Here is a 27,852-nt window from a genome sequence, read left to right on the forward strand (position 1 = left end):
GTGGTTTATAGATGGGTCCATGCCAGCATTCTAAAACGCATCAGCTCATGTTTTGGGGGATACTTTTCACCTGTATGTTTATATGTTTCATTGTAAAATCTTTACATAAGCAGAAAATACAGGGGAAATTTTTCACCTGTATGTTTATGTGTTAGATAATTATAAAAGCTTTATGTCACCAAAAAATACAGGGGAAAATTTTCACCTGTATGTGTTTAGATAATTATAAAGCCTTTATGTTACCGGAACGTACGGCAGGAATCGGGCATTAGTTACCTCCTGAGTATTACATGTGTTAATTGTTTTCCGAAAGAATCGCGATTGAGGAGGAACACGCAGGCAGTGTCTGAAACGTCTCTCCGCTTTCTCCTCTCGCCTTTTCCGACAGAGGGTGGTGGCTGCTGCTTCGTAAAGACCTCATCCCCGCGAGGTGAGGCTAAGATGAGCATTACCAGTGACGAGGTGAACTTCCTGGTGTACCGATATCTCCAGGAGTCAGGTAAGAAGCTGGCTTCCTGCCCGGAGCGGGGAGAAAAACACCTTCTTCCAACACGCCACCTGCAGGGCCAGCAACCACGGATGGAAAACCCGGGCTATAGAGAAGACAGAGCTCCGGACACGCTCATTCAGAGGACTGAAGGGAGGTGGAGAAGGGGCTGGGCCGTCCTGCTCTTGGGGTGGGATGAGAGAACGTGTTCTTGTTTCCGCTGACATTTCTGTTCACCTGAAGCCAGCCTGGAATGAAGATCAAGTGAAGGGAAGGTGAAAGTCGCTCAGTCCTGTCCGACTCTTTGCGACCCCGTGGGCTGTCTGGTTCACGGGATTCTCCAGGCCAGAATACTGGAGTGGGTGGCCTTTCCCTTCTCCAGGGGGCCCTTCCCCACCCAGGGATACAACCCAGCTCTCCCGTACTGTAGGCAGATTCTCGACCAGCTGAGCCACAAGGGAAGCGCATTAAGATGAAGAGCAGCGGTGATAGATGTGGTGAGGGGCGAGGAGGATTTGGAGTTCTGGGTCCCCGTCCTCGGGAGGGCACTTGTGCTCTGGTGTATAGGTATGGTGCATCTATATGGGGGTGGGGCAGCTGGTGTTCTTGGCCCCGACTATAGAGGAGGGTATTTATGGGCTGGTGTATACGTATGGTGTATATACATGGGGAGGTGGAGCGATTGGGTGTTCTCAGCCCCCACCATAGGGAAGGCATTTGTGGGCTGATATATAAATACGGGGGTGGGTGTGTGGGTGGGTGTGGGTAGGTGTGTGTGTGTCTGTCTGTGTATGTGTTTCTGTGTGTCCCTGTCTCTGTCTGTGTCTGTGTGGTTTTATTTATTGGACCCAGCTGCCAATTTATTGGACCCAGCGTGCGTGCGCGCGCGCGCATGCGTGCGTCGTGATTGGTGTTCTGGGCAATTTATTGGACCCAGCGTGCGTGCGTGCGTGCGTGCGTGATTGGTGTTCTGGGCAATTTATTGGACCCAGCGTGCGTGCGTGCGTGCGTGCGTGATTGGTGTTCTGGGCACTTTATTGGACCCAGCGTGCGTGGGTGCGTGCGTGCGTGCGTGCGTGCGTGCGTGCGTGCGTGCGTGCGTGCGTGCGTGATTGGCGTTCTGGGCAATTTATTGGACCCAGCGTGCGTGGGTGCGTGCGTGCGTGCGTGCGTGCGTGATTGGTGTTCTGGGCAATTTATTGGACCGTGCGTGCGTGCGTGCGTGCGTGCGTGCGTGCGTGATTGGTGTTCTGGGCAACCAACAGGGTATTTCTGGGCTGATGTATACATTTGGGCTTCCCTGGTGGCTCAGCTGGTAAAAGAATCCGCCTGCAATGCGGGAGACCTGGGTTGGGAAGATCCCATGTATATATGTGGAGGTGGGGTGTTTGGTGTTCTTGGTGCTCACCATAAGGAGGATATTTATGGGCTGGTGTAAATGTATGAAAGTGGGGTGATTTTATGTTCTCGACCCCCATCGTAGGAAGGGGTTTTGTGGTCTGGCATATATGTACAGTATATATATATAAGGAGAGGGTAGGGTGGTGTTCTTAGCCCCCACCATAGAGAGGATATTTATGGGCTGGTGTATACATATCGTGTATATACATGGCAGTTGGGGTGATTAGATATTCTCAGACCCCCCACAGGGAGGGCATTTGTGGGCTGGTGTATACATATGATGTATATACATGGGGAGCGCGTTGATTGGATGTTCTCAGCCCCCACCATAGGGAGGGCATTTGTGGGCTGGTATATACATATAGTGTGTGTGTGTGTGTACACATATATATAGGGGGGTGGGGTGAGTGTGTGCATGTGTGTATACACATATATATCTATGGGGGTGGGGTGAGTGTGTGTGTGTATACACACATATATGGGGTGGGGTGAGTGTGTGTATACACATATATATGGGGTGGGGTGAGAGTGTGTGTGTGTGTGTGTGTGTGTGTGTGTGTGTGTGTGTATACACACGTATATATATATATGGGGGTGAGGTGTTTGGTGTTCTTGGTCCCGACCACAGAGAGAGTGTTTGTGGGCTGGTTACAGATGCGTGTACAGAATTGCTGTGGGGTAACTCAGTGAACAGAAGTGCACCATCCCAGCCGTGGAGGACAGAGTCCGAAGCAGGGTGCCAGCTGGCTTGCTTTCCTGCCACGACTGTCTGCCTCACGGGGGTCTGCTCCAGCCTGTCTGCCAGCTTCGGCTGGACCGTCTTTGGCGCTCCTTGCTTCCTAGGCGCTTTGTCCCCCGAGACCTGCCTTCCCCTTCACGAGGCGCTCTGCCTGTGTGCGTGGCACCCTCTGTCCACGTCTGTCAAATCTCTCCTTTTCTCAAAGACAAGGTCATACTGGATTTAGGGGGCTCACGGTGCTCCAGCACAACCTCGTCTTAACAAATGACATCTTCAGGGACCCTCTTCCAAACGCCGTCGCATCCTGAGCCGTACTGTGGGCCAGGACTACCAACCTGGGCAGTTGCAGGGGACACAGTTCGAGCTATAACCGTCGGTTCTGCGCGTATTGAAGCTTTATTCACTTTGTGTCTCGTTTTCTGTAGTCTGCAAATTGATTATTCAAGAAAGAAGCCAGTTCTCACATCCCACTTCCACACATGCTGTCATTGAGGGTGATCGAAGTGTGAGTCCCTGAGTCCAGACTCTTCCAGAATCAGCCCACAAGGGTGAGATGGGCCAGTCTTGCAGGCGACCCAAATGGCTCAATACTGATCCTTGAACAAAAAGAATGAAATACGTGGGGCATGCCACAAGTTATAAGTAAACCTCTCCCCACGCAAGCCTGAGGTCCTGTTTCTGCTGTCAACCCTAGCTAGCATTATTCATGAAAACTACACTTTCTTTCTAATATACAGTGGACCATTCGGATTAGCTCTTGCTAGATGTTTCGTATAAAAAAAAATGATGAGCAGAACAAAATTACCACCTCATCCCTCGTCAGTCAGGGAGGTCACACCCACGGCTCTAATAACTTAACCTCGGAAATTAACCAGGAAATCTCTCACCTGGAGTCCAAGTGTCCTCCCAGCACTGATCTCATAGATTCCCAGAGATGTCTGCAGATGAAAATTCCACGTACCAAACCGTGCCTCCCTGAAGACTTCCAGCTTGGAATTCAGGATTCTTTCCCTTTAGAAACACCTGCACAAAAATAGGCTGAAAAAGTGCGGTCCAAATGTGTAAACAATCTTAAGGTGAAATTGCCATCCCTCTGTGAACATGAGGATAAATAGAGACTTGGGAAAGAAAACTTTTGTGTAACCTAGAGAAAGGTTTCTCCCGGTGGGCAGTCCCTAGGGCCCCCCAGGGCAAGAGCGTTGCTGGCCTCTTTGAATAAACACAGAAATGTCTATCCCTCCCCCCCTGAGAAAAGCGAGACTTCCTTTTTTAGGATCTGTTTACATTTGTCTCACATTTGTTGAGAAACTTTCTGTAACCAGGCGACTGAGAAAGGAGCCTTGGGAGACGCAATGTATTCCATCAATGCCGGTTGTGTGTAGCATCTGCTGAGCGGCTGTCGTAATTTGTCAGCCTCGAGTAGGATCCCATAGATCGCGTGAGGAGTTAAGAGATGACTGTGTGTTCCTCTGACGACTGTGTGCGTCCGGGAACTGCCTCTGGTACCCCCACGAGGGCGTACTCCAAAGAAGAAATGCCTAATGTTGTGAAGCTTTCATGGTGGGATTGCTTAACATTTATCTCAAATCCTCACACTTTGGTTAGCTGGTGGTTTAGTTGCTCAGTTGTGTCTGACGTTTTGCAAGCACGTGGACTGTAGCCCACCAGGCTCCTCTGGCCGTGGGGATTCTCCAGGCGAGAATACCGGAGTGGGTAGCCTTTCCCTTCTCCAGGGGATCTTCCCGACCCAGGGATCGAACCCAAGTCTCCCGCATTGCAGGTGGATTCTTTACCAGCTGGGCAACCAGGGAAGCCCAAGAAGACTAGAGTGGGTAGTCTTTCCCTTCTCCAGGGGATCTTCCCGACCCAGGGGTCGAACCCAGGCCTCCTGCACTGCAGGCAGATTCTTTACTGATTGAGCCACCAGGGAATTTACTGAGCAGCCGCCAGGTGGACAGAGCACCTTCTTGGCTTCATAATGTCTCCTTTCTAGCTGAAAGGGGGAAAGGAAGAAGAGGGAAGGAAGGAAGGAAGGGGAAGGAAAAGAAGGCAGGAAGGAGATGGAAGGACTCTCCTGATCAAGTATCTGTGCTGTCTCTCCTTTACCAGCATCAAGCCCATCATCCATAAATTCTCTACCATGCTAGGAGATTGACTCAACTCCTCCCAGTGTGGCTTCTCCACTAGGGGTTTGAAAGTTCCATTTCCAAGTCTTCAGTCGTGTCACCTACCCCCCCGCCCCGCCCCCGCCCCCTCCCGCTGCCCCAGGCTGTGTGTGTAGAAGGTGTGCGTGTGCAGGAGGTTGAGAGACGGTGGGTGGGGAGGACCCTGCAGGGAGGCAGGCCTCTGGATCCCGGGGCGGGGGTGGGGGTGGGGGTGGGGGTCTGCTGTTGGCTTTACAACCAGGCAGTGAGTAGACCCAGCATATTCCACCCCGCCTCGAGGCACAGGTTCTCTGCCACCGCACGGGCTGGGCTGGTGCAGAGTTGTGCAGCACTTGTGCCAGTCAGGATGTTCGGGGCTGCAGGGAAGACGGTCCCCATCAGAACATTGATTCCTCACGCACCCCACCCCACCAGATAGCTGGCAGGCGCAGTACGGAAGCAACACTTTCCTGAAAGTGTTACGACAAAATGCACATCACATCTCCGCAAACTCAGGAAAAGTATCTTGGAAAGGGGCTTCCTTTTCTGCCCTCAAGAGGCAGAATTCGCATCATCTAGGGTTCCTGTCTGGCCTCCCTCCACCCGGCTGTGGATTCCACAGCCTCTAAGGCAGACGGGATTTCATGGCGTCACTGTTGTCTAAAGCAAGGGCCGTGCCAGTGGAAGGCGCTGTCTGCATGCTGTCGTTTATGGTTGCTCCTCCTGGCTGCCAGATAAAGAAGATCGGTTAGTAAGCAAGGCTTTTTTTTTCCTTTTTCCCAGTTCAGCTAGAGATTTTGAGCAGCCCCAGCAGCAAAGTGTTCATTTTTGCATGAGTTGCGGCAGTCCGCTTTTGAGGGCTAGGAGTCCATCGGCCTCTGCCTTTTGGGGGTTAATCATGGGTCACTTTTGTCATCCGGATGATTTTGAAGAAGCAGATTGAGGCAGAACGTCTCTGCCACCCAGCCCGTCAGTTCCCTTCATGATCAGTGTCCAGCTTCTCCATCCTTCCGCACCTTCATCTCTACCATGTTTTTTTTTTTTTACAGAGTATAATTTTCACACCATAAAATTGACCTTTATTTTAGAGTACAAATGTGCAGCACTTGCCAGATGTTCAGAGTGCTGTAAACACCTGCACAAACAAGATATGGAATGGTTCCACCACCCCAAAAGTCCCCCTTGAACCTTTGCTGTCTACCCCTCACCCCACCGCAGCTGCTGGTGACCAACCTAGACAGCATATTAAAAAGTAGAGACATTACTTTGCTGACAAAGGTCAGTCTAGTCAACGCTGTGGTGTTTCCAGTAGTCATGTATGGATGTGAGACTTGGACATCCAACTTTATAAAGAAACTGGAGTTTCTTTATAAAGAAAGCTGAACGCCGAAGAATTGGTGCTTTGGAACTGTGGTGCTGGAGAAGACTCTTGAGAGTCCCTTGCACTGCAAGGAGATCCAACCAGTCCATCCTAAAGGAAGTCCGTCCTGAGTATTCACTGGAAGGACTGATGTTGAAGCTTAAACTCCAGTTGTTTGGCCACCTGATACGAAGAGCTGACTCACTGGGAAAGACCCTGATGCTGGGAAAGATTGAAGGTGGGAGGAGAAGGGGATGCAGAGAATGAGATGGTTGGATGGCATCACCGACCTGATGGACATGAGTTTGGGTAAAGTCCGGGAGTTGGTGATGGACAGGGAGGCCTGGCGTGCTGCAGTCCATGGGTTCGCGAAGAGTCGGACCCGACTGAGTGACTGAACTGAAGTTGATACGCTCAATCCCTAAGTCATGTCCAACTCTTTGCGACCCCATGGACTGTAGCCTGCCAGGCTCCTCTGTCCGTGGGACTTCCCAGGCAAGAATACTGGAGTGCATTGCCATGCCTTCCTCCAGGGGATCTTCGCCACCCAGGGACCGAACCCACGTCCTCTGAGTCTCCTGCGTGGGCAGTCAGGTTCATTACCGTTGCCCCACCTGGGAAGGCAGAAGCTAAAACTCCACGTGCATTGATTTGCATGGGTATTCATGCAAATTCACCCAAGGTATTCATGGCTTGGGGGAAGTATTTCCCCCACCTCTAGCGCTGTGACCGACATCTGCACACCAGGAAAAACAGAGAGAGCCCTTAATCAAAACCATTTGACGACTGTGGTGGTAGCTTTGACAGCAAACCAGAAACTCGAGTGAGAAATTCAGTTTCCCTAATGTTTTGTCAGGTGTTACCAGGCTGGGTGTCCCCAGTGGCTGTCATTTGAAACACTTTAGACAATAAAAGCAGCCTTTGGTTATGGCGCAGATGGCAGAAATTCATTTCGCATATATCAGAAATCAACACGATGGTGCATTTCTCTGCTTATTGTGGGGATTTTGAAACGTTCGCGCCTGACGTGCTGCGGTCCATGGGTGTCTCAAAAGAGCCTTGGGTACGAGTTAGCGACTGAACACGACAACAGAAAGACCCTCGAGGGACTTCCCTGGTGGTCCAGTGGTTAAGACTTCACCTTCCAACGCAGGGGTTGTGGGTTCGATCCCTGGTTGGGGAGCCATGTGCCTCGAGGCCAAAAATCCCAGAATATAGAACAGGAGCAACATGGTAAGACTTTGAATAAAGACTAAAAAATTAAATGAACACCTTTGAATAAGATTGGAAACTCCTTATACAGTGAAATATACTTCCTGCGTTGTCACGATTCATGCTCAAGAGGCTAATCTATTATGCATATCTGTTGCCTACGTTAAGCACAGCCATACCTGCTGTTTCCTGCGAGGAGCGCTGGTGGTTTTCAAACGTAAGCACCTACACATGGGACGCGTGCTATTTTCTATTGTGGTTCAGTTGCTCAGTCGTGTCTGACTCTTTGCGGACCCCATGGACTGCAGCTCGCCAGGCCTCCCTGTCCATCACTGACTCCTAGAGCTTGCTCAAACTCCGTTGAGTCAGTGATGCCATCCAGCCATCTCATCCTCTGTCGTCCCCTTCTCCTGCCTTCCATCTTTCCCAGCGTCAGCGTCTTTTCCAGTGAGTCTGCTCTCCGCATCAAGTGGTCAAAGTATTGGCACTTCAGCTTCAGTATCAGTCCTTCCAGTGAGTATTCAGGGTTGATTTCCTTTAGGATGGACTAGTTTCGAGCCCATATCTGCACTCATGTGACTGGCCAGGTAGAATCAGGCATGTTTCATTTGGTTTACATAATACACACATCTCTCTATATTACCCTTGTGAATACATGTTACATAGCCAGACTCTTGAGGTTTTCAATGGAAGGTAGATGGCATTTTTTCATTCATTTCGTGGAGCTTCTGTTAAGAGAATGGTTAGAAAGTTTTCCTGACCACATAGCACACACATATGTCCTGTCTTGCCCCCCCACAACCCCCCCACGGCAGATTTAGAGTAAGATTTAGGTGGCATTTTCCCTCCACAGGCAAGTCCAAGCACAGAGCCGAAGGATGGTTCTGTTCTGAACACACAGAGGTATGTATGGCTCTGCAGAAATGTTCCTGAGCAGTGTGAGAATTATGCATATTGGTGGTCCAGGGATTAAAAATCCATCTGCGGTTTGACAGCGGTTTGATCCCTGGCCCGGGAAGATCTCACATGGTGGAATTCACTTAATAAGTGCTTCCCAGGTGGCTCAGTGATTTTAAAAAAAAGCCTGCCTGCCAGTACAGGAGACCTGGGTTTGATCCCTGGGTGGGGAAGATCCCCTGGAGAAAGAAAGGCATCCCACTGCAGTATTCTTGCCTGGAGAATCCCATGGACAGGGGAGCCTGGTGGGCTATAGTCCACGGAGTCACAAAGAGTCAGACACGACTGAGTGGCTTTCACGTAGATGCTATGTGCCTAGGTGATGCTCACACACCGATCAGAAATGAGGAAAGCTGAAGGTTTGCAGTCAGGTGACCCATCAGCTGAATGTCACTCCCTGGTTTTGACACTGTCCTACGGCAAGAGAAGATGTCACCGTTGGAGGTGGCTGGGTGAGATGACTTCACTGTTTTCACAGCTTCCTTTGAGCTTGTGATCATCTTGAAATTACTAAAATGAAAAAAGAGCAGAGAAATCATGATGGTGCGCTTCCATGCTCTGCAGAGCTTTGCCTGTGAGACGGAGAAGGTGGCCAGTGATACAAATGCAGCTGAGACATTCCAATTAAGATTTTTCAGGTCGTTAGTCAAGGCGCAGGCCTCCGTTCTGATGGAGCGTCTTTTGTATAATGAGTTTGAGCGTTACCGTGTGTGCTTAGAAGCAGATAGCCACACAGCCATTCTGGGGCTTTTGGCAACAGAAAAATAATAGAGTCATCTGAAGGTGAACAGCGGTTGTTGTGTATCCAGAGCCAGATTTTTGCTTCCTTGGTAATTCAGCAGACTCCAGTGCGCATCATAGACCAGGCTCACCTTGCTGGCTCCTCCTGGGACATTGTCGTGAGAAGCCGTTCTGCATTTGATTGGCACCATAGTTGCTGGACAGGCTGTATCGTTAGCAGAAGGATAAAGGTCCGTAGTCAGGGACTAGCCCTGGTGGTGTCGTGGGTAGGAATCCGCCCGCCAGTGCATGGAACCCATGTTCGATCCCTGGTCTGGAAAGATGCCACATGCTGGAGAGCCACTAAGCCCATGGGCCAAAATGACTTGGCCCACGTGCCCCTCGAAACCGTGCTCTTGCAACAAAAGAAGCCACTGCAATGAGGAGCTCAGGCACTGTACCTCGAGAGTAGCCACTGCTGGCCACAGCCAGAGAAAAGCCTGCCCACAGCACCGAAGACCCATCCCAGCCGAAAATCAATAAATATTTTAATGGTGTTCTTCAGTGTTCTTCTGCACTCCTGGTCCCATGTCTTGCCAGCTTTTCAATATCCCCTTCGTGGTCTTCACCTTGCAGATTTCTCCTAGGTGGGCAGTTTGAGGGTCTTAATCTCTTGGGTTGATGCTTTTGAGCTGTGGTGTTGGAGAGGACTCTTGAGAGTCCCTTGGACGGCAAGGAGATCCAACCAGTCCATCCTAAAGGACATCAGTCCTAAATGTTCATTGGAAGGACTTGATTCTGAAGCTGAAACTCCAATCCTTTGGCCACCTGATGCAAAGAGCTGGCTCATTTGAAAAGACCCTGATGCTGGGAAAGATTGAGGGCAGGAGGAGAAGGGGACGACAGAGGATGAGATGGTTGGATGGCATCACCGACGCAATGGACATGAGTTTGAGTAAGCTCCGGGAGTTGGTGGTGGACAGGGAGGCCTGGCGTGCTGCGGTCCATGGGGTCGCAAAGAGTCGGACACGACTGAGCAGCTGAACTGAACTGAATCTCTTGGAGGGACTCTGAATGGTCAGAACAGCATGCATTATCTAAAGACGCTCAACCTTGCCTAGAGGCCAGGCTTCCTGAACCTCAGCACTGTTGACGTATGGGCTGGGCGGCTATGCTGAATTGTAGGTTCTTAAGACCGCATCCCTGGACTCCACCCACTGCGTGACACGAACGCCCTGCCCCCCTTGCCCTCCGTGGTGACAACCAAAGATGTCTCTGACCTTTACCAAATGCCCCTCTGAGGGCAGAACCACCCCTGGTTGAGAACCACTGATAAGACGTCCTTCAGTTGTGGGATGTGTTTCTTCAGTTAGTTTTTATTGCAAAGTGGAGTTGTAACGAGATTCTCATTTCTCCCTTCTTTTTCATCGTCTGGGGCTACATTTTGATTCTTTCTGCAGAACGCAAGTGAACTCTTAACAGTGGTCCTAGTGGTCCCTGCTTTTACTGAATTTTTCCACAGTATTTTTCCCCTCAAGGAAGGGGGGAAACTTCTGCCAGTACTGTTCTCCAGCAGATAATAAAATAATTGGGAGTAGCTGGCTTCAATCCGGGTTTTGTTTTTCTTTGGGTTTTGGTTTTCGGGGTGTTTTTTTTTTTTTTTTTTTTGACTCCCGGTGAGGAGATTAGATAACCAGGAAAAGGGTGTTACTCTTAACATTCGTGAATAATTGCGTCTCCAGAAATGATTCAGCAGCGTTGCCCTCTAATTTCAGCAGCTGACAGGTCACCCTGTAGGCTCCACTGTGTTTCCTGGGAGCTTGTACTGCCTTCTTATGCTAGACACGTTCCCCCCGCCGCCCAGATTCAGGAAGGCATTTTAATGGTTCAGCTAGCTTAATTTAAACCCAGGTTCAGGGCTCATTGTTCAGCTGAGTCGCTAAAAATACTTCTCTGACTGCGGTGGCATTTTTACATTGCTAATGTTGTCCCCATTTACAGAGAGAATCCTTATGAAACGGTAAAGGCAAGCACTTCTGTGAGGCAGTGGTAGTCTTTGCTTTAGAAAGCATACAGGAAAATATTCATTTCATCAGATAATAAGTAAGGAATACCTGAATGGTTTGTCCTCATGAGCACAGGGTAAAAGCAATGTAAAAGCAGGTAAGGGAAATCCCTGGTGGTCCAGTGGCTAGGACTTGGCGTTTTCACTGCTGGGACCTGGGTTCGATCCCCAGTTGGGGATCTACAGTCCTGCAAGCCGTGAGGAAGGAAAGGGAGAGAGGGAGCAGAAATGCCTCATTTCTTTGTTTCCAGTTCTTTGGTGATGTATCCCTATGTCCTAGATTACCCCTAGGCTCTATGATTTGCTAGGAGTCACAGAATTTGGGCTTCCCTGGTAGCTCAGTTGCTAAAGAATCTGCCTACAATGCAGGAGACCCCGGTTTGATTCCTGGGTTTGATTCCTGGGCCGGGAAGATCCCCTGGAGAAGGGATAGGCTACCCACTCCAGGATTCTGGGGCTTCTGTTGTGGCTCAGCTGGTAAACAAAGAATCCGCCTGCAATGCGGAAGACCTGGGTTCGATGCCTGCGTTGGTAAGATCCCCTGGAGAAGGGATAGGCTACCCACTCCAGGATTCTGGGGCTTCCGTTGTGGCTCAGCTGGTAAACAAAGAATCCGCCTGCAATGCGGAAGACCTGGGTTCGATGCCTGCGTTGGTAAGATCTCCTGGAAAAGGGGTGGGCTACCCACTCCAGGATTCCTGCCTGGAGAATTCCATGGGGTCACCAAGCATTGGATACAACTGAGCGACTTTCACAGAATTTAGTAACCATTCCACTCGCAGTGGGTTACAGCAAAAAAATATGGATTATAACCTACTTCATAGTGGTATATGGGGTACTTGAGGTTGCTGAGATCGTGGAAATGTTCTCAGTGAAGTAAATAAGATTAATCATGTGAGGTGCTGCGTATGTGAGCTGACCTTATTGTGTAGCTCTTCCACAATGTATATCCCCGTGTCAGATCATCACCGTGTATACCCCAAACTTACACTTTGTTACATGGCACTTAGGTCTCAAGAAAAGTCAATCGAAAAGATCAACAGGTTCATCAAAGTCGATGCTATGTCTCCATTTTTGTTACATTCCTCTTAATCATATAGATTAAGTGTATATTTTGTTTGTTCAGCTTGTTTATACAGTATCCAGTGGAGCCCTTTGTTTGAATTGATAGCTCCAGTTTTTCTCCATTGAGATATAATCCGTACGTGGGTGCCAGGTGACTCTCGGTGACTCTGGTGAACCTATGGACTGGGGGAATTCTCCAGGCAAGAATTCTCCAGGAGTGGGCTGCCTTGCCCTCCTCCTGGGGATCTTCCCATCCCAGGGATCAAACCTGCATCTCTTAAGTCTCCTGCATTGGCAGGAGGGTTCTTTACCCCTAGCAGCACCTGGGAACAACCCCCACCCCCCTCCCAAGTAAAAAAGAGACAGGTTACAGTCAGCCGAGGGCAAAGGTGCGTGGGGTCCAGTCCAGGAGAACCAGGCACAGACTTGCGGGTGTCCCCTCCTGGCTGAGCAGTGTGATGATACCTGGTTCTCCCAGCAGCATGTCTGATGGCAAAGGGGCTGAGCTGCTAGCCTCCTGAGCTTTGCCATCCAGGCTTTTATGTGGACCTGCAACTCTTGTCGAAGGGACAGGAGCACCTGGGCAGACCCAGGCTGTCCACCCAGTGCCAGTCCCCTCCAGGTGGACACCTGCGGTGTGTGGTTGTGTATCGGTCACGTGTGTTTTTACTTCACGTTTGAAAACTCACTGTAAAAGGTGTAGGGGCAGGTAAGTAGCTGGAGAACGTGATATCCACGCCTCTCACATAGAAGAGCATAAAGCACCCCCCAGGAGAGCTTTGTCGGGGCAGGGCTGCGCACACCTTCCACAGCAAAGCTTGCCCACGCTTCCTTTGCAGGACAGAGCTCAGTCTGGGGGGCCGATCTCCCCTTAGGGCTTTCGAAAGACCCTGCACTGTGTGGGGGTCATCTCACCCCAAACCCTCTTTGAGTGGTGCCCGTTGCCAACGAGCTCCTCTTCATTCAGAAAAAGAGTGTCTTCCTGAACTGCCCTTTGGGTGTGACGATAACCCACTGAAGCGTAGCAAAACGGAAGTGTGGCCCAGTTGCTCTTGATGCATCCCCGAGGTTCACGGTCCTCTCGATTTCCCATGCGGCTGTGGTTGTGCCGTCTTTTCTGAGTGTGCTGCTTTCCATCGTCCGTGCATTCAAAGCTCAGATTCAAGGTTTGCCATTCCTGTGCTTGTTTACTTCTCAGAGAATCGGGAGAAAGCAGTTCGCTAGAAAAGCACTTGAGAATCGGCGGAGTGTTTGTAAGTTCTTGTTTAGTCTCCCAGCCACGTCTGATTCTTTTGCGACCCCGTGGACTTTAGCCCCCCACCCCCACCCCCCAGGCTCCTCTGTCCGTGGGAGTTTTTGGGCGAGAATGCTTGAGTGGGTTGCCACTTCCTTCAGCAGGGAGTCGTCCCAACCCAGGGATTGAACCCGCGTCTCCTGGGTCTCCTGCCTTGGCAGGTGTATTCTTTGCCACTGAGCCACCTGGGAAGCCTGCATGTAAGTTACGCTTGTTTCAGTGTGCATCTTGCTCAATATAGCCAAATCGTGTCCATGAGTATGGCCATCAGAGAAAGGTTAGGTGCTGTTGAAGAAGTCCTTAAAGCTTCTTAGGCCATTGCTTCCTCCTTTAAAGGGTGGGGACGATATGAAAAAGCCTCAGATGGTTCCCGTTTCCTTTTTTAGCTGAGATGAATTAACCGTGCTTACCATGGTGCCTGTTTCCAAAGTTCATATACCATCACATTTCAGATCTGCCTGCTCTGAAATTCTAATGTGACCTTCAAAGTGTCCAGCTTTAATGTACTTCATTCTGCCAATCACAGTTGCCTTTCTTCCTTCCAGACTCAGCGAGCCAGTCATCTGGACTGTCAGACACAACACTGTCCTTTTTTTCCCAAGTTTCTGTCTGTAGCCTTAGTGATGTCTCCTCTGTCCACGTCTAAAATGCCACGATCCCCAAGGTGACATCCTTTTTTCTTTCCCTCCCACATCCAGGTCTAGGTTTCTGTCCCTAACTCACGGGGGTGGGAGTGGGCAGTCTCTCCCCAGCCTCTCCTCAGATTCCCCCGGTCTGGGGGGCCCACCTCCAGCCTCTCCGTTGCCTTCTGTACTGCTGTGTTCATTGTGTATTTCCCAAGCATTCTTCAACATGATCCCACACTGAGAGCATTGCCATTTCCTGACCACTGTTCCTCCCCTGCAAAGAGGAACTCCCTCTGACCCCGTAACTTCATCCAGGTTTCACGTGAAAATGTCAGAATCACTGTCATCTATTTCTCGTTCACGGTGTCTTTCCGACTGCCTCCATGCCCAGTCCTCTCACCCTCGCCTTTCTGTCAGCCAGGCACTCCCTGTATCTTATCAGTGTTTCCATCTGTTCCATTGTTTTGTCTGAGTGACTGTAGGTCCCATTTACTGAGCATGAGCTGTGTGCCGGGCATGATTCTCAGTTCTTGATGAGTCAGACTGTTGCCCCCTAAGATGGAGATGGGGCTTCCTTGGTGGCTCAAGACGATAAAAAAAAAGAGTCTGCCTGCAGTGCAGGAGACCCAGGTTCGATCCCTGGGTCAGGAAGATCCCCTGGAGGAGGGCATGGCAACCCACTCCAGTATTCTTGCCTGGAGAATCTCACAGTCAGAGGAGCCTGGCAGGCTATAGCCCATGGGGTTGCAAAGAATTGGACACGACCGAGCAACTAACGCTTTCATTTTCTTTTCAAGAAGTAGATACAGCTGCCTCCATCGTTGACAGGTGAGCGACCCAAAGCGTTGAGGAGATAGCGGCTTGCCCAGGTCATGCTGCCAGGAAGTCATAGAACTAGAATTCAGAACACACCCTCTGGCTCCAGAATCTTCCACTTAAATGATTTTTCTTCGCTCTCAACGTGATGGGATGGTTGGTTTCTTTTTCAGCATTAAGTTTGCATTCCTGAGATTAAACCCCACGCGGCCTGGACATTTTGTCCCCTTCACTGAATTCCGTCTTGTTGATTCTCTGTCTGGTATGTTCATGTCTGTTTTACTAAGGGCGGCTAGGCAGTGATGTTCCTTTCCCAGTATTCTCATTAGGTTTGCATCTTAGGGGTTATACAGGCCGACAGATCAAAAATTGCTTTCCTAAGGACCTGTAGTCCCATAATTTAGGTCTCTCCCCTGGATTAGTTGGCAGAATCTGACTTTAAAAGGTATTGCTTTGGTCTCTATTGCAACCAGTCATTTCTGTCTTTGTGGTCCAAAAGCAGCCATCAAAAGTGCATAGACCATTGAGAGTAGCTGTGTTTCAATAAAACTTTATTTATAATAACAAGCCAGGGGCCAGATTTGGCCCAGAGGATACAGCTTGCAGACTCTTGTCTGAGACGGCCCATAGAATACATATGTTTCTTCCTGTCCAGGGAGCCTGGACGCAGTGTTGGTATCCTGAGTATTTATTACCGCCTTGTCTTTTGAACATGTCTGTAGCCCTCCCTTGTCTATGCATGTATTTCCCATCCTTGGTTCTCTTGTACCAGAGACATCATTTTGCCATATTTGCGTACACCTAAAAGTATTCTGTTAATATTTACTTACATTTTTCCTTAAATCGAAGCAGTTAACTTTTCACTAAATTTTCAAATACGTCTGCTATTGTGTTTGCATAATGCACAATTAAAAAAAATAAAAATCGTTAGATTTTAAAATATCTACCCGCCGTGCTTTGTAAAATTGTTTCGGGTACCATCAGAGGTACGGGCACTCTCCAGGAATCCGATGTGCCCGGATTAAGCAGCTGTCAGGATTTTCAGCTCTACCAAGTGTTTCCCGCTGGCCCTGTTGAGTGGTGGTGCTGCCCTAGTGCTAGCGTTGGAAGGGGACACACGAGAGGAGCAAGTCTTTTTCTCCCCACCCAGGGAATTTAACAGGCGTCTTGACACGGGCTGCTAAACTCGAGTTGGCGGTGTTCACAGAGGAGCAGGGGAGGGGTGCACACAGAAGGAGGCATTTGAGCTAGAACTCTTCAGGGGAAAAAGGAAGCAGAGCATTTCAAGCAAAATCGTCAAGAGCCCGCATTAACGTTACAAGCCTCAGAAGAAGCATCTTGGCAAGAAGTACAAAGTATACAGGATGGGAGGAAAAGGAAGGAAGTACAGGGGCTCTGGGTCACGGGCAGCAAGTGAAGGCCAGGGTGTCCGACGGGAGGCCCGTTGGCTAGTTTTTGAAAATGAAATCTGAAGGCTGTGTGCATCAGGGGTGACTCTCCGTGAAAACTGAGACTCCACCAGAACAGTGTGCATGCCAAGTCGCTTCAGTTCTGTCCAACTGCCTCTTTGCGACCCTATGGACTATAAGCCCACCAGGCTTCCTCTGTCCTCCTCCAGGCAGGGTTACTGGAGAGGGTTGCTGTGTCCACCTCTAGGATCTTCCCGACCCAGGGATCGAACCCACATCTCCTGCCTTGGAGGCAAACTCTTTACCATCTCAGGCACCAGGGAAGGAAGCCCCAGGCAGAATGGTGGCTGAGACTAATGAGTCACTGGGAGAGCTGCTGATACTGTGTTAGGTGAGAAAGAACAGGGGTGTGAAATTCTAGGACCACAAGAATTAAACGTGTAAAAAATCAATTTACAGAGGTAAGAGGGACTGGAGGAAATTACCCCCGGGTAAGAACAGCAGTTGCATCAAGCATCTAGTGATGTGACTGTTCCCTTTCTCTTCCAAACTGCTTTGTCTGTTTCCCTTCCCCCTAAGTCATGTGTGTGTGTATTTTTATTATTGTAATTTTTAATGGTGTCATCCATCGTAAATCTCTGTGTTGGCGGTCGTGGTTGAATTCCCCAATTAACAAAATAGTGAGTCCAAGCTTTATGAGGGTTCAAGGGCTGTTGGGGGTGATGGGGCCAAAAGGGGCTGGCTGCAAACCTTGCTTCTCTGCGTGGCGGCTGGAAGCCAGGGCTGGGGTCTGGGGGAGCGCGCCCCAGTGCCCCTCGTGGGCGAGCTGCCTCCCCTCACAGTTTGTCAGCCCCGGGAGGAAATAGCACCCTGCATTTATAACCTGACTAATGCCTTCTCCTCCTGGAGCCCTCCCAGGTTTGGGGGATATTAAACATTTTGGCAGGCCCGCACTCAGCCGCCACCCCTGGGGTCCAGGCCAGATGTTAGAAGCAAAACCCTATTTTTAACGAGGTCCTCCTGCTATTTCTTTTGGGCGCTTGCCAAGCAGTTCCATTTTACACCAAATTCCACGTTACAGCAGGTCAGTGGGAGTAGGTCTGCAGCTCTGAGAGCAGCCTGCCTGCGTTCAAGTTTTCTCCAGCAAAATAGTAGAGAATTAGGACGGAAAGCGGGGCTGGGTCTCGGGGCTGGGGGGTGGGGGGGGAGTTGCTTTAGATGAAATGTAAAGTCAGTGTGCATGTGTGCAGTGATTGCAGATCGCAGAGTCAAAAGCAACTCTCAGCAAAGATTTGTGCTGTTGACCATAAATGAAACTGGGGTTAGCGGTTTTGTGTGGCTTCCCGGACAGAAAAGGTAATCCTCTGGCGAGACAAATCCATCACATCCAAAAAGAAGAAGTGAACTGATGATAAATTAGCCCGCAAAGATGAGGGGATGGTATCTTATTCTCCTGCCTTGCCTGTTTATAGTGTGTGTGTGTGTGTGTGTGTGTGTGTGTGTGTGTGTGTGTCTCTGTGTCTGTGCTGTGTCTGTGTGTCTGTGTGTCTGTGTGTCTCTGTCTGTGTCTGTGTGTTTTGATTTATTGGACCCAGCTGCCACTTAACTGGGCTTCCCTGGTGGCTCAGATGGTAAAGTGTCTGCCTGTAATATGGGAGACCTGGGTTCGATCCCTGGGTTGGGAAGATTCCCTGGAGAAGGAAATGGCAACCCAGTGCAGTACTCTTGCCTGGAAAATTCCACGGATGGAGGAGCCTGGTAGGCTACAGTCCATGGGGTCACGAAGAGTCGGGACACGACTGAGCGACTTCAGCGGTTCAGCACTTAACTGGGCTCAGTGGTAAAGAATCCACCTGCCAGCATAGGAGTCTTGGATTCGATCCCTGGGTTGGGAAGATCCCCTGGAGAAAGAAATGGCAACCCACTCCAGTATCCCTGTCTGGGAGATCCCATGGACAGCGGAGCCTGGCGGGTTACAGTCCGCTGGGTCACAGAGAGTCAGACACAGCTTAGTGACTAAACAACATCAGCCATTTCACCTCCCTCCAGCCTCTCTTCCATGTTTATTGGTTACCTGTACTCTCGCCAACTCCCCCGCACCTGAATCTCCTGGTCTCCCCCACCGAGAGGAAGGCAGGCCGTGTTGCAGGCCTCTGCGGTTCTGTGGCAGGAAACTACGATCCAGGAGGAACGGACGGAGGAGAGTGGGCAGAGAGTGCTCACTGTTCTGTGTCCAGGGATGCTCCGGAAGCAAGGAGGCACTGATCTACCTTAGAATCCACACTTTTGTTTCCAAAGATGATCCCATTGTTAGGTGCCATCCCCGTTTGTTGTTGACTCGCTCAGTCGTGTCCGAGTCTTTGCGACCCCATGGACCACAGCACGCCAGGCTTCCCTGTCCATCACCACCTCCCGAAGCTTGCTCAAACTCATATCCGTTGAGTCGGTGAGGCCATCCAACCATCTCATCCTCTGTCATCCCCTTCTCCTCCCACCTTCAGTCTTCCCCAGCATCAGGGTCTTTTTCAAAGAGTTCGCTCTTCCCATCAGGTGGCCAAAGGATTGGGGCTTCAGCTTCAGCATCAGTCCTTCCAGTGAATATTCAGCACTGATCTCCTTTAAGATGGACTGGTTGGATCTCCTTGCAGTCCAAGGGACTCTCAAGAGTCTTCTCCAGCACCACAGTTCAAAAGCATCAGTTGTTTGGCGCTCAGCCTTTTTTTATTGTCCAGCTCTCACATCCGTACACGACTGCTGGAAAAATCACAGCTTTGACCGTTGAGACCTCTGTCGGCAAAGCACCGTCTCTGGTTTTCCATACGCTGTCTACGTTTGTCACGGCGCTTCTTCCAAGGAGCAAGCGTCTTCATTTCACGGCTGCAGTCACCATCTGCAGTGATTTTTGAACTGGGCTTCCATCTGCATAGCCAGTTGGAATGGATGAGTGTCCTGACCAGTGGCTGCTTGGCATTCACTGATTGTAGGGTTGGACCGATGGCCAGAGCCAGTGGGCTCGCTCTCTCTCAGAGGTGGCTCTCGTGAAAATCACGTTACAGTCCTCCCAGGCACACAGACTCTAACTCTGTCGTCTGTCCAGTGGGCAGCGTTCCCACTGAGCTGCTCGCTTACCTTCGTTTCCATAAAGCTGTAGTCTCAGTTCCTGTCTATTTCTCGGTGAGGTGGCCCCTGATGCGATAAGCTTTCTTGTATCCCCGGCAGCGTGGCGTGGCCTGGCCCCTTCCCACAGGAACTGCAAGTCACGGGTTCTTGGTGGCCTTAATCTCTGTGTGACGTCACTCACTCACCTCCATAAATCAAGATTTTGCGGGTTCAGTTGGGACGATGAGGTCTTTCCTTCCTCTGTATAGAATTTTAGAATTGAAAGGGACCTTGGCGATCACCTAATTCCACCTGTTTTGTTGGTTAGAGAAGGACGCTAACGAGGGCAGGCCCAGGCTGGTGAAGTGTGTTCTCTCCACAAATAGAAAGTTGTTCAGTTGCTCAGTTGTGTCTCACTCTGCGACCCCATGGACTGCAGCACGCCAGGCCTCCCAGCCCCTCACCATCTCCCAGAGTTTGCTCAGACTCGTGTCCCTTTGAGTTGATGATGCCATCCCGCCACCTCATCCTCTGTCGCCCCCTTCGTAATAAAAAGAAACTGTAGCAAATGCATGGAATGTTGTTCAAAGCCTTAGCAACTGCACACCAACACACCCTCTGGTGACAAGCAGAGGTGTTTCCAGGTGTTGCCCCTGTCTCCCTCTGGCCGACAGAAGTGCCCACACTTCGCAACCAGGAACCACCGTTGTACACCAAGGGAGCAGAGTCTTAAGCAGAGGTGTCCTGCAGGAAAGTGGTATATATGCTTCTCGCAAAGGCAGCCTGGCGAGGTATAGTGAGAGATGGCCAAGCTTCTTACCGCACGAAATGAGAGGTTTGCAGGGGTACACTCGGGTCTGCAGACTCTTCACTGCTTTTGAGATTGAGAGTGAGTCCTCGGTTCCTCGTGTCAGATCAGCCAGGTTACCGTGACGGCCTTGAGTCCTGTTGACCAGCACCTAGAAAGCTCTACTGTTGCCGCTGACACTTAGGGAAGTATTCGGTGAACAGCGGCTACTGATGCCATCACCTTGTCAATCACACAGAGCAGAAGGCGCATCTCAGGGCCTTTCCGGCTGCTGTGACAAAAGGCTGCAGACCGAGAGGCTCGTAAACACGAACAGTTTGTTTCTCACCGTTACGGAGAATAGGAACTCCCAGGTGCCGGCGGAGTCACTGCGGGCTGCTGAAAGGCCAGGAAGGTGTTGTGGGAAGAAAGGCGTATGTGGTCCTGCAGATAACAGTCATGAACTGAGTGTTTGCCCGTGTCGATGTTTGGACACTAACCCCATTCGTGAGGACCCCACCCTCGTGTCCTAATCACCTCCTTGACACCACCACCTTCAGTTCAGTTCAGTTCAGTCACTCAGTTGTGTCCGACTCTTTGCAACCCCATGAACCACAGCACACCAGGCCTCCCTGTCCGTCACCAACTCCTAGAGTTTACCCAAACTCATGTTCATTGAGATCCAAGCATTTCATCCTCTGTTGTCCCCTTCTCCTCCTGCCCTCAATATTTCCCAGCATCAGGGTCTTTTCAAATGAGTCAGCTCTTTGCATCAGGTGACCAAAGTATTGGAGCTTCAGCTTCAGCGTCAGTCCTTCCAATCAACACCCAGGACTGATCTCCTTTAGGATGGACTGGTTGGATCTCTTTGCAGTCCAAGGGACTCTCAAGAGTCTTCTCCAGCACCACAGTTCAAAAGCAGACACCACCACCTTAAGGAGTGCATTTTCAGTGTATGAATGTTGGGAGACAGGCGTTTAGTCCATAGCAGTAAGAAAGGGAAGAATGGATACGGGGTAGACTGACACTTGCTTTCGTGTGGTCTGTGTCTGCGGGCCCATATATATATATATTTGCACACACGTCTGTGGTACACATATATATACATAGATATATTCGTACATATGTATATATATGGGCTTCCCAGGTGGCACAGTTGGTAAAGAATCCACCTGCCAGTGTAGGAAATGCCAGAGGCGTGGGTTCGATCCTTGGGTCAGGATGATCCCCTGGAGGAGGCAATGGCAACCCACTGCAGTATTCTTGCCTGGAGAATCCCATGGACAGAGGAGCCTGGCGGGCTACAGTCTAAGGGGTCGCAAAGAGGTGGACACAGCTAAGCTACTGAACACACAGACACATAATACAATATACACGTAATAGTCAAGTTGGCACACGTTTCCTATAAAGGAGCATATCCTAAATATTTTTGACTTTGTGGCCCATCTGGAGGAGGGCAGGGCAACCCACTCCAGTATTCTTGCCTGGAGAATCCCCATGGATAGAGGAGCCTGCCAGGCTACAGTCCCTGGAGTCGCAAAGAGTCAGACACGACGGAGCAGTGAACACTTTAACTTGCGGCCCATACTGTGTGTCTTGCAACGACTCAGCTCTGCCGTTGCAGTGTGAGAGCATCCGCAGATAGCGTATCAACTCATGGGCAACGACTGCTCCAATAAAACTTGATTGATAAACACAGGCAGCGTGGGCCCTGGGCTGCATATCCCTGGTCTAGACAATTTTCATATCGTGCCCGCTGGCTTTGGATAGCTGTCAATATTCCCAGTATTGAGTGTATGAAGTCCTTAATAAAGACTCTGCATTTAGTGCCTCAAACAAGTGCCTGTAATGCTGCCTTTAATGTTAAGAGTTGGACACGCTTGGTCGTGTGCAACTCTTTGTGACCCCGTGGACTATGCCGTCGACGGGATTCTCCAGGCCAGGATACCAGAGTGGGTAGCCTTTCCCCTCTCCAGGGGATCTTCCCAACCAAGGTGCCTTTGTTTCAGCTGCAGGTGGACCACCGGCCTCACAGCTGCCCGAATATTACATGTCTGCCTTTCTCCGCTGAATAAGCAGTGTTTCCAAGGGCCAGTGAGTGATTCTTCTGCAGGTTCTGCTGATGAATCAGGCCAACATTTAATTGGGCAGGATGGTTCACTGCACAGCTCGAATGGTTTGGGAGGCCATTTGTGAAAGAGGTCTGGCTTAGTGGTTTAGCAGTGGTTTAGTTTTTAATCTGTTTGGGTTGCCTAGTGGGTGAGGCACATCCATGCCCACGCTGCTTTCCTAGCACCTGTCACCCCAAATGGGAAGAACAGTGCTCTTCAAGATCTTATTATTTTTAATGTATTGTTTGTATTGAAGCATAATGGATCTACAGTGTGCTAATTTCAGATGTATAGCACCAGATCTTTCTTTTCAATGTATTGTTTTTATTGAAGGGTAGTTGATCTACAGTATGTGTGTGTTTTGGGTGTTTAGCAAGTGAAAGTGAAAGTCGCTCAGTTGTGTCCAGCTCTTTTCGACTCCATGGACTATGGGATTCTCCAGGCCCGTATACTGGAGTGGGTGACCTTTCCCTTCTGCAGGGGATCTTCCCAACCCAGGGGTGGAACCCAGGTCTCCCGCACTGCAGGCGGATTCTCTACCAGCTGAGCCACCAGGGAAGCCCCATAAATGTATACATATATATTCTTTTTAAACTTCTGTCACTTTATAGGTTATTGCACGGTGTTGACTGTCGTCGTGTGTGCCTTGCAGTAGGTCCTTATTGGTTATCTGTTCTCTGTATGGTATTGTGTCTCTGTTGATCCCAGGCTGCTAATTATCCCTTCCCTACCTCCCCCTTTAGTAACCACAAGTTTGTTTTCTAAATCTGGATGTCTGTTTCTGTTTGGTAAATAAGTACATTAGTTAGTGCTTTTTTTTTTTTTTTAAAGAGACTCTATATACAGGTGATATCATTTGGTTTTTGTCTTTCTCTGTCTGACTCACTTCACTTATCCACGTTGCTGAAAATGGCATTGTTTCGTTCCTTTTCTTGGCTCAGTAAGATTCCATTTTCTGTATGTACCGTGTCTTCTTTATCTGTTCACCTGTTGATGGACGTCTCGGTTGTTTGCATGTCTTGCCTATTGTAAATAATGCTGCAATGGACAGGTGGGGTGCATACTTCACTCTTGATGGTCTTGTTGTGCCTTATAGAAAATGTAGTATAAATCTTTCCCCTGCTGGATTAGACAGTGAAGAATCCGCCTGTAGTGCAGGAGACCTGGGTTTGATCCCTGGGTTGGGAAGATCCCCTAAAGGAGGGCATGGCAACCCACTCCAGTCTACTTTCCTGGAGAATCCCATGGACAGAGGAGCCTGGTGGGCTACAGTCCATGGAGGTCACAAAGAGTCGGGCATGACTGAGTGGCTAAGCACATGGAAACCTTTCCCATTTTAGCGTGATTATCCCCTCTTTTCCTCTTCAGAAATACTCTGACTTCACCTGGTTATCCGCCTGTGCCCCCCCCCCCCCACCCCCTTGCTGTGTGTTTTCTGAATTCTCTGACTTGCTTTTCAGTGACAGCAATCCACCCGTGGTGTTTATAAATGGAGCACAAGTGTGTAGACCTGAGGACTGTGTCATTAAGGGGGGTGTGGTTCCTGTGGGTCTTTGGTTCTCTGCCGTGGCGGGGCTCGTTAGACGTTTTTCAGTTGTCATGACTGAGGAAGGCTTGCTACTAACGTCTGGTGTGTAATGAGACGTCCCTATTGGTGCAGTGGTTAGAACCCCACACTTTCAGTGCCACGGCCGTGGATTCAGGCCCTGGTTCGGTAACTAAGATCATGCAGGGCAGCCAAAAAGAAACCCAAAACAGAAAACAAACGTCTAGGGTATGGAGATCATAGATGCTGCTAAACATCTTGTAATGCCTAGGACACAGCACTCCTCACAACAAAGAACAGTTCGGTCCAGATGTCACGGCTGAGAAACCTTCCTGAGAAGTGCTTCATCGGGGACGCCTCCTAGGTAGTGGGCACGTCTGCAAGCTTCAGCGACTGCTCCAGTGGACACCAACGGCAATCACACTGAGCCGTCACGTGGATCGGTCATCCAGGTGCCACCAAGCTCTCTATTCTGCCCCTTTTCGCCAACTTCCACGCCTGCCACTGAGCCAGTCCCGAGCATTTCCGTCTCTACGTGCTGATACTGTGTTCTTTATTCCTCCGTGTCTTGTTGGGTGGAAGAAGGGATACACTGAAAGCTGAACAGGCTTAAGGCACAGAAGCTATAGAACCAGCAAGCTGCAAGTGAATATGCTCAGTAGCCTTGGAGTCCGATTGGGAGGGGTGGGTGCTGATGCTGATGAAGGCTGGGCCACCCCAAGGGTAGCATCCTTCCTGGAGATGGCAGTCTGACTCCAGACTGAATTTTGCGAGCCTCCCCCCAATACATACGTTTAAACGTAACCTGGGTCCATAGAGTCAAAGCTATGGTTTTTCCGGTAGTCGTGTATGGATATAAGAATTGGACCATGAAGAAGGCTGAGCGCCAAAGAATTGATGCTTGTGAACTGTGGTGTTGGAGACGACTCTTGAGAGTCCCTTGGACGGCAAGGAGATCCAACCAGTCCATCCTGAAGAAAATCAACCCTGAGTATTCACTGGAAGGACTGATGCTGAAACTCTAATATTTTGGCCACCTGATGTGAAGACTGACTCAATGGAAAAGACCTTGTTCCTGGGAATGATTGAAGGCAGGAGGAGAAGCAGGCGACAGAGGATGAGATGGTGGATGGCATCACCAACTTAGTGGACATGAGTTTAAGCAAACTCTGGGAGATGGTGAAGGACAGAGGAGCCTGGTGTATGGCAGTCCATGGGTTTGCAGAGTCGGACACAACTGAGCGACTGAACAACTATCCCCAGTTAATACTGGGAAGTTCAGTCCTTAGGAGTTGATCAGGTCCTGAGGATGGGGCCTTTGTGAATGCAATTAGTTCCCTTGTAAGAGGCCCCACAGAGCTTTCTTGCTCCTGAGGTTATGAGGAAAACGTAGTCATGTGTGTGGTCCATAAAGTGGTTCTCAGCAGACACTGAACGTGCCAGTGCCTTGATCTTGGAGTTTAGCCTCCAGAACTGTGAGCAGTAAATGTCTGTGGCTGACACCACGCAGGCTGTGGGATTTTCTTCCAGCGGCTCGAATGGACAAAGACGTACATCAGAAGTGTGACCTCTCTCTAACTGCTACTCCGTCAGTTGCTGAGAGGTTATTTGTCGGGGCCCTGGCCATTGTCCACACTGTGCCCTGGGAGAATGCCCTTTAGAAGGTGCTACGTGGAATTTTGTGGTGGGCTGAGAGACGGGTGTCCAGCCACAAGCTTGGAGCTAGCGCGTGGCCTGTGTCAGGCCCCAAGGGTGATCTCGGGACCTGATTCATAAAAAGAAGAGAAGGGTGCAAGGGAGAGACTGCAGGCGGTCCTGTGCGCGCTTAGTCGTTCAGTCATGTCCGACTCTTTGCGACCCTGTTGACTCCTCTGTCCGTGGGGATTCTCCAGGAAGGAATACTGGAGTGGGTTGCCATTCCCTTCTCCAGGGAATGTTCCCAACCCAGGGATCGAACCCAGGTCCTCCCGCATCGCAGGCAGATTCTTTAACCGTCTGAGCCAGCAGGGAGGGAAGGTGGTCGTGGGGAGGCTTACATGAATTAGGAAGCGTTCTTCAATTAGAAGCAAGACCTGGTCAGTTGTGGGCACCGTGTCGGGGCTGGTGGGGTGGTGTCTTGTCATTACCCCAGTGGGCGTGGTCCTGCTCTGGACCTTGTGACGACACCAGGAGGGAAGCAGATGACTCTCAGTCCTGCGTCCTGTCCCATCTGCTGGTGGAGACACGGATAAGGAGATGGAAAAAGTCAGTGAGCCAGATGGTCACCCGGGAAGAATTCTACAAGACAGAAGCCGCAGTGGCCCAGAGTACGTAGGAAGGGAGTCCATGAGGTTGGGGCGTCTCTCAGCCAGTGATACCCACTCGGTCCTTCTCTGTCTGCTGACCAGGGTTTTTCTCGTGCACCCTTGCTGGAAACTGGATGAGAGAGCTTGGAGATTAAGACTCTGTGTGTGGTGGCGTAGATGCAAAGAATAAGGTCGTTGGTGAAGACGGGGGTGGATGTTTCTGTTGTGGCAGGAGTGGTTAGGGCAAAGGAGGGCCAGAGAGAGGACAAGTAAGAAGGAAAAACAGAAGGCCGATTTGCAAAGGGCCTTTCTGTGCTCATGCCCTTCCAACAACAGGAGCACAGGGACCCTGTGTTGGAGAGGGGGCCTCCAAGGTGCTTTCCTGCACAATCTCATGTAGGTGGTTCCAGCTTGTAAAGAAATAACACCGGAAGTTAATAGCAGGCTCTACAGTATTACTCTGGAAATAAATATGAATCAAGTGCCTATTGCATATATTCTTAACAATCAGGCCATGAGGAGGAGGGGTGGGGGAAGAGAAAGGGAAGTTTGCAGACAGGGCTCTCCTTGCCTGGAGCAACACTGCCATCTTGTTGGCCGTTCTGTGTGTTGCAGAGGCTGGCTGTATTTGTTGACCCAGATGGAGGCTGGGGAACCTGGGGGCGGGCAGCCCATCATCCGGCTGATGAAGGGGGTGTCCTAGGAAAGTGAAGTGGGGAGGCAGTGTGCAGGTTCCCCCATGAGACTCCCCCCCCCAACCCCCCTACCCACCCCAGCACGTAGGATGAGCTGGTCTTGATGGGAAGATGTTCACAAGTGATGGCAGTGGGGTGCCCGGGGCCCCCCAACAGGTGACGGAACAGAGGGGAAGCTTATGCCTCAGACTATTCCCTCCCCAACCCGAAGGCCCCCGAAAACCTCCTTCCTGGCCCTGCAGCCTCCTTCGTTGACACAGGCCTCGTTTGTTACAGCAGTCTCCGTCTTTGAATCGCGCCTCGTTTGTTACGTGTAGTCACCGGCCCAGTCTTTCTCCCTGCATATTCTCATCCAAGCAGCTCCCTGCATGCCTTTTCCATGAGCACCTTTCACCTACCCAGTGTTGTCAGTGGGTTCGTGCTGAGGCATTTGACGAGGGTGCTGCAGGGGCTTTGCGGGTGTGGGGGACCCTTCATCCCTTAGCCAAGGGTGGGGAGGGGGGACATGCCCAGTTCCATAAAGCGACTCAAGGTTACCCCGCGATGGGTGCAGAACCGCCTCATGTTTCTTCCCACGGTTGGCGGTGAGCTTCATTTGCCCCGAACGCTGGGAGGGGGCTGGCTCCTGCCAGCAGACATCAGCGTGAGCTTCTGGAAGGAGCCGTGCGGAACCCAGGCACACAGAGCCTGAAGTCCAACTTCTGTAACGTCTACCCCAGGGCAGACTGTGGCCTCTGTTTTGCTTTTAATAATGCTGGAAAGGGTTGGGTATGGGGGAGGGGGAACTTCCCTGGCAGTCCAGTGCTTAAGACTCCTGAGCTCTCAGTGCAGGTGTGGGATGGAGCCGTGGGTTCGATCCCTGGTCCGGGAACTAAGGTCCCACTTGCTGCGCTTGGTAGCCAAAAAATATTTTTAAAAAAATAAGTTGTTTCTTTGTTTAAATAATAATAATGGCACTGGAAAGCCTCTGCTTTCTTTCTTTCTTTCTTTCTTTTTTTTAAGCCTCTGCTTTTTTATCAGCTGTTCCAGGCAGT

The 27,852-nt window shown here is 50.4% G+C and overlaps 1 protein-coding gene across 5 annotated transcripts in view; it reads left to right on the forward strand.

Moving 5' to 3' along the window:
• Window positions 1-27,852, forward strand: part of TBL1X (transducin beta like 1 X-linked) — a 250,083-nt gene that overhangs the window by 186,801 nt on the left and 35,430 nt on the right. For all 5 annotated transcript variants that reach the window (XM_052662903.1, XM_052662906.1, XM_052662905.1 and 2 more), the window contains one exon: window positions 389-499. In XM_052662903.1, coding sequence (XP_052518863.1) covers window positions 442-499 — 58 coding nt within the window. In that variant the 5' untranslated portion in view covers window positions 389-441. The remainder of the gene's footprint in view (window positions 1-388; window positions 500-27,852) is intronic.

This window comes from Budorcas taxicolor, chromosome X (genome assembly GCF_023091745.1).
Source record: "Budorcas taxicolor isolate Tak-1 chromosome X, Takin1.1, whole genome shotgun sequence".
NCBI lineage: Eukaryota > Metazoa > Chordata > Mammalia > Artiodactyla > Bovidae > Budorcas > Budorcas taxicolor.